Source organism: Myotis brandtii, unplaced genomic scaffold (assembly GCF_000412655.1).
Source record: "Myotis brandtii unplaced genomic scaffold, ASM41265v1 scaffold225, whole genome shotgun sequence".
NCBI classification, from domain to species: domain Eukaryota; kingdom Metazoa; phylum Chordata; class Mammalia; order Chiroptera; family Vespertilionidae; genus Myotis; species Myotis brandtii.
Window position 1 is genome coordinate 1,500,478 of NW_005358435.1, and position 11,839 is coordinate 1,512,316.

The 11,839-nt window shown below is 46.6% G+C and overlaps 1 protein-coding gene across 4 annotated transcripts in view; it reads left to right on the forward strand.

The window, feature by feature from the left end:
- Positions 1–2,707, forward strand: part of LOC106726091 (zinc finger protein 64 homolog, isoforms 3 and 4) — a 7,181-nt gene extending 4,474 nt beyond the window's left edge. For all 4 annotated transcript variants that reach the window (XM_014539667.1, XM_014539666.1, XM_014539664.1 and 1 more), the window contains exon 3: positions 2,153–2,707. In XM_014539667.1, the coding sequence (XP_014395153.1) occupies positions 2,153–2,616 (464 nt within the window). In that variant the 3' untranslated portion in view covers positions 2,617–2,707. The remainder of the gene's footprint in view (positions 1–2,152) is intronic.
- Positions 2,708–11,839: the final 9,132 nt, after the last annotated feature.

Consider the following 11,839-nt stretch of genomic DNA (forward strand, 5'->3'; position numbering starts at 1 on the left):
AAGCCAAAAGTCTGGTTGCTGTGACTAGGTCTAGGAAGAAAAGAAAATAGAAGTGAGAAAATGAAATGACAAAAAGAATTTCCTAATTCTAAGGGGCCGTGGGAGTGGAAGGCTTCACAAAATGCCACGCAGGACCAAGGAGTGGCTAGAGCAATCTCCACCTAGAAAGACTTCTCAGTGACAGTGGCTTCAAAGTTGGAAAATCATTTTGAGTGTAGAATTTTATACCCAGCCAAACTGTCTCAAGTACAAAGACAGACTAGACAAAGGTGTATACAAGGACTCAGATTTTTCTCTAAGCCACCATTCTAGGGGAGGTACTGGAAGATAAGCGCTGTCAAAACAAGGGAGAAAAATTTGACATGGGGTATTTTATATGTGAACATCTGAATATAGCTAGCTGGGATTGCAATAAAGGGAAGTAGCAAGATGGTAAACTTGTATAGGAGGCTAAGAGAAAAAAAATCAGCACATCAGAAACTCAGAAAATTCATTAGAAATTCCATGCAAATGCTTACATAACTAAAAGACTGGACAACTTGAGATCATGATGAGATTCTTTTTACTCAAGAAATTCGCAGTGTAGTCAAGAGCATGCATGATAAAATGTGGCCCAAAATGCACCTGTAGGAAAAGAGGATCAATTCAACCTTGATGCATATTATCAACTGACCCAGGTGTGGCAATGATCCTGGAAGGGGGTGCACATAATCTTGGTGCCATAGTTGGCTCTGATGAGTATCGCATACTCAGTCATAATATAAATTACTTCTATAGCAGTCCTCAGATCACATTGTTTTGTTCAATGTTGTTTCATTATAACATTGATAGGAATGTAACTCTATATCAGTTAGCCTATGGTAAAACTGGTTTCATTACACGTCGTTCCACTTAAAGTCAAAGAACCCATTGACGACGTTCAGAGAGGATTTAGTGGAGCTAGACTCTAAACGTTGAAAACAGCCCTAGCCAGTTTGGCTCAGTGGATAGAGCACCCACCTGCGGACCAAAGGGTCCCGGGTTCGATTCCGGGCAAGGGCTCATACCTTGGTTGCAAGGCTCCTCCCTGGCCCGAGCCCCCGTCAGGGCGTGCGCAGGAGGCAAGCAATCGATGTGTTTCACTCACATCGATGTTTCTCTCTGTCTTTCCCTCTCTCTTCCACTCTCTCTTAAGAAGATCAGTGGAAAAATATCCTGGAGTGAGGGTTTAACAAAAAAATAAATAAATAAAAGTTGAACACAACTAGTTAAAGCTTGAGAATTCGCAAATGTTATTGAACTTAAATGTAAAAATAAAGCTATTCCTGACAAGAAGAGGGAATCCTCCAAAAATAAAAACACCTCTGAAGCTGATGGGCTAACAGTTGTGAGGCTGTCAGTTTGGAAGGTAATGCTAGGAGGTCAGAACCACAGCCAGCAATGCGGGAGGGCGCTGGGGGGAAGGGTGCCCGTGTAGGATAAGTGAGATCTCGTCTTGGCGTAGCGTCACGATGATGATACGTAAAGTAACGACCTCCAAAAGAACTAAAGCCCTTCGCAGTGCCTCCAGGGGGGCAGGGGAAGCTATAGCCTCTCAGTATTTGTCTCCTGCTGCCATCTTCACGTGTTCCTGCTATAAATAAAACTCAGTGTTGTAGTTGGGAAAATGGGAAACTTTCGCTGGTAATAAAAGGCAATTAACTATGTAATTGAGCTTAAACGCTAGAGTAAGCATGCTTCTAAGTGTTAGCTGGGTGTGGAACTGTTGGTTGTAACGTTGTACGCACCTCTTCCTCCTCCTGTGTTCAGTTTTGAAATGTCAGGTTAAGTGAGAGTTTAGAATCGAAACTGAAGTGTCCTCATGAAGAGTATGGACTTGGATGCCATGATGCCTGGGTTCAGATCCCTGCTATTTAGATCAATAAGTTGACCCCTCTGAGCCTCAGTTATCCCATCTGTAAAATGGGGGGAGGGGAGTAATGGTGCCCATTCACAGGGCTGTTGTGAGGATTCAGCGAGTTAATAGACATGGTAAAGGGTGTTATTAGGAGGCTACAGGTGGCTGGAGTTCAAAGACCCAACTGTCTCTTTGCGGCCAAGTGTTCTGACGCATGTTTGGGGGGAGTTCTGTGTTGCCTGCCTGCTCTAATGGAAACACACCTTCCGTTGCTAGGGGAAACCCCCTTCCAGTGCTGGCTCTGTAGCGCCAAGTTCAAAATCAGCTCGGACTTGAAAAGGCACATGATCGTGCACTCGGGGGAGAAGCCTTTCAAGTGCGAGTTCTGTGACGTCCGCTGCACCATGAAAGCGAACCTCAAGTCGCACATCCGCATCAAGCACACCTTCAAGTGCCTGCACTGCAGCTTCCAGGGCCGGGACCGGGCGGACCTGCAGGAGCACAGCCGGCTGCACCAGGCTGACCACCCCGAGAAGTGCCCCGAGTGCAGCTACTCCTGCTCCAGCGCGGCCGCCCTGCGCGTGCACAGCTGGGTTCACTGCAAGGACCGCCCCTTCAAGTGCGACTTCTGCAGCTTCGACACCAAGCGGTCCAGCAGCCTGGCCAAGCACTTCGACAAGGTGCACAGGGACGAGGCCAAAACGGAGAACCGGGCCCCGCAGGGCAAGGAGGGGCCCTGAGACGGCGGCTCTCCGCACGTGGCCAAAGTCAAATCGTGACTCAGCGGGCCTTCCGCTGCGAGACCTGCGGGGCCGCCTTCGTCCGGGACGACTCTCTGCGATGCCACAGGAAGCAGCACAGCGACCAGAGTGAGAACAAGAACTCGGACTTGGTCACCTTCCCGCCCGAAAGCGGTGGGTGCCTCCGGGCAGCCGGGCGCCCTGGTCTCCGTGGGGCAGCTGGAGGCTGCCCAGAAACCCAGGCAAAGGCTGTTCCCAGCCATTGGGTGTGGCCATCAAGCCAGACTTCGTCACCAGCTCTGGGCATGGCTGCCCCCAACTCATGGGCCTCCAGACACCCCGGCTGCAGTCCCTGTGGCCAGAAGGCAGATGCCTCCCCTCCAAGAACCCATGAGGCAAGGTGACCAGTCGGCCCAGGTGACCAGGGTGGGGCCCACTGAGCACTGCTCTGCCCAGTAGGACCAGCTTCTTTATGATGGACTCCACTTCTAAGACGGGGCCGTCTCTGGTGCAGTTATTAAACGACTGAGACTACCATGGGACACAAAACTAAACTGACCTGTTGGTGGGAAAGGTTTGGGAGAGGATGGGTACACGGAGGCTCTGGGAAGCTCTGGTTCTTAACCCTGGTGGTGGTGGGTTTAAGAGTGTTCGCCTTATACATTTTTGTATGGTTCCTCTTGTCAGTTGTATTAAAATTCATCTGCCTAATGCTGTAAGAGGAACACTCATTTCCTCCCGTGGACAGGTGGTGGTCTGCTCTCCGCCCACCCCTCCTCCAGTGATGGGAGATGCACAGATTCCCAATGTCGGTGCTGCCTGCCGGGACCGGAGATGCAGTGTGACCGGTAGGTGGCAGCAAAGATCAGCTAACAAAAGCTCAGCCTGTCACTGCTTTGTGAAATTCAATATTTGTGTGAAGAAGGGACGAGGGAGGGGCTCAGTGGGCCCTGGGCTTGTTTCTGGGCCTGTGATGCATGGGACAGCCTGAGACTAGCGTCTTTCATCACAGGAAGCACGGGGTGTGTACTGCACCAACCAAGAAGTGAAAATCCAAACCTCTTGTAAATTGGACATGGTACTTAACACATTTCGTACCGCTCAGGAGTTTTCTCGTGTTTCTCGCGCCATGTGTTAAGGACCGCTCACGAGTGTTCTCGTTTTTCACGCCCATGGAAAAAGGAGCGAATCTAGATACTTATGTAAATTTTGTTTGGTCCCTCTTCATAGAGGAAAATGTTTTACGCAGTACCATACGTTAAAAAAGTACTAGGAACTTTCATTGTTTAATTGTTTTTGTAAATAAAAATGTTATAATTATTGAAAAACAACACCTAAAATGTATTATGATGATTTAAATAACGTGCAGTTTGCCCAAAAACATGCGGTCCCTGGCGTACGTCTTAGAGATTTCTATGCGGTATGCAATGTGTTAACTTAGGAGGCTACGAAGGCCAGTGGCTACTGACTGATCTAAAATTGCTTTTTTTTTTTCTCCTACTTTGGCATCTTTTCTTCAAATACAGTCTCTGTTTGATACAAGTTCTTGTGTGTCCCTGGTCAGGCTAAAAATCGATGCCATTAAGACAGATTAAGTAGATCCATTGGTTTCAGTAAAGTGGGAAAGAGGACATGAAAACAAATGTTCATAGGTTATATAAAAGCGACTATTTCCCTTATGAAATAGCAAGAGGTATGTAGCTTCATTTGTCATGAATCTTGTCGTTGGAACAAACCTGATACCATTAAGGTCTAACGTCAGGCGAGTGATATACCTTGTTGAATCCCTTTGTTGTAAGGAAATGATGAAAATGAGACCTCCCTCTTCCCCCTCCCCGCCCCCGATAGAATTGATCAGTGCTTTGCTTTAGAACATTGTTTCCGGTGGCTCGGAGAAGCACGTGGTCGCGGAACGCAGTGCCCGCTGTCACCGGGCTGCTGTCTGCAGGAGTCTTATCTGCACGTCTCTTCTAATAACAGGAGGGCTGTTGACCTCTCAAGTGGGAGCCCAGAGATCAGAATCACACACATGTTCCCCGACTTCCGGTGTTATCTCCCTCGGATAAACAGGGATGACGTCGGCCTTCTCAGGAGGCTTTTCTTTCTCTAACGGCTGCCTGAACTTCAGGTCTTAGATCTGCCCTGGCTCCACCTTGTGAATTTGGGTTCCCAGTGCACCCGAGATCAGTGACAAGTGTGGGACCAGAGAGTGACTATCTGAGGCATCGTGGGGCCCTACGTCTCTCTTGTGAGTAAACTCTGGTTTTAGCACAAAGGCAGACATAGGCAATAAGAAAAAGAATGAGTGAGTCTGTGTTCCGATACAACTTTATGAAATAATTCAGGAAGTGGGAGAATAAACTGGCTCGTCCTGCTCAGATGAGACTGGTAAATACTCAGATTATCACCAGATAAGATGGGAAACAGCCATATGGCAGAGGGGCCGCCGGCGGCGTGGTGCAGCCCAGATAAGCCGTCTCTATACCCACCTCCGTTCCCAAGGCTGGTGTGGACCAGAAGGGGAAATTGATGAGTGAGTGTGTTTGTAGTTTGACTTCACTTGGACCGGGGGGTGGGTGAGCTTTTTCTGCAAAGGGCCAGATAGTAAATATTTGGGGCTATGCTGGCTTTAGTCTCTGTCAAAACTGCTCAACGCTGTCACCTCTGCTGTTGTAGTTGCTCTGCATTGTAACTAACGTGGCCGCAGGTAATAGGTAAGCAAATGGGCATCGCTGTGTGCCATCAACTTTGTCTACAAAGAGCAGGCCCTGGTTTGGAGGGCCACAGTGTACTGACCCCTGAGCAGGACTGTTGGAGCGCAAACAGCAGGGTAAGTGGTCCTGGGTAAATGCAGGGGAGAAGTGCTAAGAATGCTGCAGTTCCTGGGATCCCTTCGAGGAGGGTGCTGCTCGGTGCAGAAGATAGGGGAGTGCCAGGTGGGCACTGGGAAAACTGGTCCTTTTGATCCTGATTCAGATCAGCTATGAGAACTGCAGTGGAGACTCCCAAAAACCAAAGTGGCATCCTTTCGCTTGCCTCTGCTTAAGACGTCTTGCTGCCTTCTAAATACTATAGAACATGAAGTTTCTGTTTGTCCCTGCATGTAGTTTCTTCCTTAAAGAAAAAGGATGGGCCTCATTCTGTTGCCATGGTGATGTGTCCTTCCTCTGGGCCAGACGCTATCCTGAGAGCTTGGCCTGTGTTCACTCATCTGCTTCTCCAGGTGCCGTCCAGAGCTGGGACCAGGAGGCCAGTGGCGCATTCGCTCAGGGCACCGAAAACTCAGGAGCCAAGGAACAATATTTCACTACGGTGCTTTTTAAGTTGGCAACTATGACCCACAGGCCAGCCACTTTGTTTTTGTAAATAATTTTATTAGAAGTTGGCCAGGCAGTTAGGGCAGGGCCCTGCAATGCAGGGCAGAATTGGAGCCCGTAATTAAAATTCTGGCATTTTGTTCATTGTGGATTTTTTTGTTGCATTGGATTTGGATTTTAGAAAATTGCATTTAGAATTCACCTTGAACACAGATTTTTTTTAAAGTTTTTAAATATTTTTATTGATTTCGGAGAGGAAGGGAGAGGGAGAGATAGGAACATCAATGATGTGAGAGAATCATTGATTGGCTGCGTCCTGCAGGCCCCTACTGGGGATCGAGCCCACAACCCGGGCATGTGCCCTGCCTGGGGATCGAGCCCGGGACCTCTTGATCCATGGGACGCTACTCAACCCACTGGGCCACCACAGCCAAGCGATCACTGAGATTTTCGACACCACTTTATATTTGCACCTGAGGGTCCTGCCTCACTCACCCTAGTCCCTCCCCTTGTTCAAATTTGGAAACTGAGGCACGAAGGTGAAGAAATTTCTCAGGACAGAGTGGGCTTCATCCCCAGGCAGTGTGGCTCCAGAATCCATATTTGTAACTCAAGGGCTGGGCTGGGTCTCCAATAAAGAAAGATTTTGTTAGAGTAACAAATGGACCTGAATAGGGTGATGACAGAACAGTCCAAAAGAAGGCTAACGCCTAACACCTTTTGTTTGAGTGAAGGGGTTGAGGAGGAAGGAGGTGAGAAAACGCTGCCTCTGGTAAGAACTGGCTGACACCTGGCTTGAGATTCTACTTCCGATTCTCGGTTTCCTCATCTCTAAAATGGGCCCGTTTCAGCCTTTTGGCCTAGTGATAATCATCAGCTGGTTTTGGCCTACCTGTCTGTCCTTTTCTCATTTCTTGTTTTGTCTGGGAAGAGGGTGGGTGGGAAGGAACCAATAACTGGTACTGTGACCTTGTGACATTGGGGATCTGTGATGAGCATAAGTGGTATTTTGAGATCTGTGTAACAACCAGGATGTTATACAGAAATATATCTAATTTGTTGGCCAAATCGCAGATCCTGCTCAGGCTACTGTGGTTTGGTGCCCACATCCAGAATGGACAGAATTGCTCAGTTTCAGGTAGAGGCTAGTGAAATAAAGATCATTTTCTCATCCAAGCCCTGACCCTACATTGGGACCTCCAGTGCTAAAGGAATTTCTGGGGTCTGGTTTTCTTGGTAAAACTTGAAGGTGCTTCTCTCATAACTAGATCAAGTAGCGCCAGCATTTGACTACTTATTCCCCCCCACTACAACCAAAACAAATTTTGCCTTTGGAGGGATCACCCATCAGGGCTCTTTGTAATACCTGTGTACAGCCTTTTTCTGATAAATGGCTCATAAGATGGCTTGATCCTCACGTGAGTGTGTGGGACTTCGGCCTCTAGAAAACAGACATCATGTGTTTGTCCGTTAGGTCTGAGGCTCTGCAGGAACTCTGCACGTGCATGGTCTTCACGCTGTGATCTGTGGTCACAAAGGCCCATTTCAAATGCCACCTCCTACCCTGGCCCACCGGAAGTACCTCCTCTTCTCTCCCAGAGCAGACAGTTCTCCTTAGATCCTGCTTGGGGGAGGGGGGTGTTGTTTGTTACTGTCCCGTACATCTCACTCCCCTCCAGCGGTACACTCCCATCAGGGTGCAGACCCCACGGGGCTCAGTCTGTGCTACGTTCTGTGGACATACAGGCTCTCCCAGATGTGTGTGAGACAGCAACAGGACAGATGTTACCGTCGGGAATTTTGAAACTGCCTCTGGTGTCTCTGTGGTTTTGTGGTTTGAGGTCACGAAACCCTTCTCACGCTGAGCGGCTGTGGGAAGGTAGATTGGCTAAGACATTAGAGATGAGCCACTTTCTGGTATTGAAAGCGTTCTGTACTTAAGAACTGTCAATATTTTAACATAACTTTGCTTTCTTGTTACAAAAGCAATACGTGGTCACTGGAGGGAAGGTAGAAAAGCAACATAAAAATGGAAACCTGTCATCCAGCCATTGCTGCAGCTCCGGCTCGGGGCGCCTCCCACTGCGGGCAGATCAAGAGCGCCCTGCTTGTAAATGCTGTGATGAAGCGTTGCAGGGAGCTGTGCGTCCACATCTCCCAAAGAGGAGCTTGGAATACGGCCTGGTGCCCAGGAGCCCAAAGGCTCCAGTCAGGATGCCCGGGTTGAATCCTGGCTCTGTCCTTTTATTTGCTGCGTGACTTTGGTCCTATCGTCTAAGACCTCTGCGCCTCATTTTCCTCACCTATAAAATGGAGATAATCCGAGTGCCTACTGGTACCTCCCAGAATTGTTATGCAGATTAAATAAGAGCTAGAACGGTGTCTGGCATATAATAAGCCCCAGATCAAGAGCCAGCTAATTAGAATTTGTATCTTTAAAAGAGTAGTTATTAATTACAAACAATTCTCAATTACTCATGCTCACTAGGCTGTGCAGGAGTTTCCTTAATCCCCAGATCATGCATGTGTGACTTTTATCCTCTCTGGCCAAGTAAAAAAGTGCCTGTACTTTGAAGATACATGGACATAATAGAGATAAGTGAACACAATGGAATAGAAATCATCTGTTCGTTACAAACAAAATTGAATTCCACAGTCAGAGACGGGGGAAGAGAATTCGTATGCTCTGCTAGGGGGAGACTTACTGGAGAGCAATTTAGTGATAATACCAAAATATAAGCTGCAAGTTCCCTTTGGCCCATCAATTCTGTGTGCAGGCTTTTCTCCTGTGGAATGAATTTGATGGAGTATTTGAATGAATATGTTGCAGGATGTTCGGAGCAGCCATGTTTGTGAGAGCAGTTAGCAGGATGCAACCAAGATTTCTGTGAGTGTAGGGCTGGTCACATTCACCAGTGACCCCACAAAGCTTTTCCAGAAACACAAAGGCCTGGTTGATGCATATGTGTTGACACGGAGAGTGGTTGAAGGTCAGTCATTAAATGAATAAAAAGTAAGTTTCATTGCTCTGTTCAGTACAGTCCCCTCTGATGCTTAAAAATGAAGGTACACGCATGGACATTGTCTCGAAGGATACGAAAGAATTTGGATGGTGGCTGTTTCTGGTAAGTGAAGGAAATGTGGGGAGATGAGGAAGGCTTTTGTTACTTTAATACCCTTCTGTTTCGCTCTTGTTTTCACAACAGCCTGTATTAAGTAGATGATTAAAATAGCTTTATTTACCTGCCAGGTTCCCACTCACTCTGCCAGCTTACTCACTTGAATAACCATGTTTTTAAATACGATACATTCATTTTAATGTTAAAAAGTCCTTGGAATTTAAAAATTCTATGAACATCTCATATTTTACATCGACTCTCACTTCTCTACCTGCCTCCCACCTTTGCACATTTTAACCTCATTTTCTGCCCGTCTCCGGAAATCCCTGGGTGCCGAGCTGAAGAGAGCTCTTTGTAAGTCAGTTGGTGAATTGCACAGACCTCTTCTTGCCCAGCAGGAGCCTGGAGAGGTGGATGGCTTTCGTGGGTTTCTCTGCTCTCCTCTGGGATTCTAACTTGGGGTAAAACCAGAACTTACTCACTTAGTTCATGCAGTAGGCATTTCGGCAGCCGACCTTTTGGATTGTTCCCTCATTCCATCCATAACTTAGCTGCCACCCCGGGGCTTCTCTTCAATGAAATATCCCCAAAGAGCATCACTCCCAGGAACAAGTAACACTGTACGAGGGGACAGCACAGCGCATCATTGGTATTTTCACACCAAAAGAAAATATTCACCTTAATTAGAGTAAGTCAGTTATTTTTATTATATGTTAAATTCATGCTTGTAGAAAATTTGGAAAATACAAAATAATGTAGAAAACTAAAATTACCGCCAGGCCAGCATGGCTCAGTGGTTGAGTGTTGACCTATGAACCAGGAGGTCACAGTTCACTTCCAGGTCAGGCACATGCTCAGGATGGGGGCTCGATCCCCAGTGTGGGGTGTGCAGGCGGCAGCCAGTCAATGATTCTCTCTCATCATTGATGTTTCTGTCTCTCCATCTCCCTTCCTCTCATAAAAATATATTTTTTAAAAAGAAAAGTAAAATTATCTAAACCTAGTCCCAAACCCATAGGCAGTAGTTGCTAGTGTATTCCTCTATGAGTCTTTTGCTTGACTAAGTATGTGTTTATATCATTATCTAGCATATGTTGATGTATGCACTTTGAAACATAACATGGCAGTTCCCCGTGTTGCCATATACAACTTATAAACATAAGTTACTTATCATTATTCTCAGTGGACATTTGGGTTTCTTCTAGTTATTTAGAATTAAAAATAATGCCCCATCTGTCACCTTAATGTGGGCATCTCTTTCCATATGTAGGACTATTTTCTTCAGGGAGATTCCCAGAAATGGAATGACTGGATCAGAGTTCGTGAACATCTTTAAGGCTCTGGCTAAATGCTGCCAAATTGCTTCCCACAAAGGTTGTGCCAGTTTGCACCCACCAGCAGTGCAGAATGGCCGAGTGTCCTTTCCCTTCTCCAAAACCGGGTATTATTATTAAGTGCCGCAGTAGTTTAGATAAGCTGCTTATCATTATTGCAACAGTAACTCTTAATGGCATTCGTAGAGGAGCTTTAAAAATACCCACACGTGGCCCAGTCAGCGTGGCTCAGTGGTTGTCGACCTATGAACCAGGAGGTCATGGTTTGATTCCCGGTCAGGGCACATGCCTGGGTTGCAGGCTCGATCCCCAGTTGGGAGAGTGCAGGAGGCAGCCGATCAATGAGTGAGTCTCTCTTTGATGTTTCTATCTCTCCCTCTCCCTTCCTCTCTGAAATCAATAAAAAAAAAATTTTTTTAATTAAAAAACCATATGTGATCACATATTTGCATAGTTTAAGTGATGTAGAGTATATTAAATAAAAGAATGTAAAAAAAAAATACCAAGATGTCCCTATGCAAATATAAAATCCACCAACCCAACCTGGCTGGGTTGGAGCACCGGCCAGGTTAGAGCACCGGCCCACTCACAGAAGGGTCACGGGTTTGATTCCTGGTCAAGGGCATGTACCTACCTGGGTTGCAGGTTCAATCCAGGCCCCAGTTGGGACACATGAAGGAGGCAACCAATTGATGTGTCACTCTCACATCAATGTTTCTCTCTCTCCCCCCTCTCTCCCACCCACTCTCTCTAAAAAAATCAATGGGTAAAATATCCTTGGGTAAGGATTAACAGCAACAACAACAATAAAACATAAATCCACCAACCCCTCTATCCAGCAGCAGAGTAAGCACTGTGTAGACATAAAATCATTTGACCTTTCACCACCTCGTTTAACACATAATTATTGCAGTAAGCAGCAAAAAGGGAAATTATTTAAAATCTGGCCTTTTTGCCCCAAGAATGTTGGGCATTTGTCCCATGGGCCTCCATTTGCTTCATCAACATTAAATAGCATTTGTATGTAAATCACAGGGCTCAGCGAACCGTAACTTTCGCTGGACAGTGATGCTCATAGCGACCAAATGCTGTGAGCACAGTTGGTGCTGGGTGATGACTCTGCTTGGAAATTGCCCAGCAGGGAACCATTTCCAATTGATTATATTTCATTGCTAATAGCCTCAAAGACCGTTTCTACTCCTATAATTAAATGTAATTCTTGAACGTTGAACAAAGCAGTGATCAAGGAAATGGGATGGGGATGGGTGCCACGCAAAAAAAAAATGAATATACAGTTCTGCCGGATTTTCAGTAACTCTGAAGGCAACCTAAAAATTGGAAATGTGCAGTAGTTGACAAGGCTGCTTATGTCAGAAAAGGAATGGGCGCCTTGGGAATGGGTGGGGGAGGTGGAGAGGGGCGATTACTTAAAACTTTACATAGTCGAAAGGAA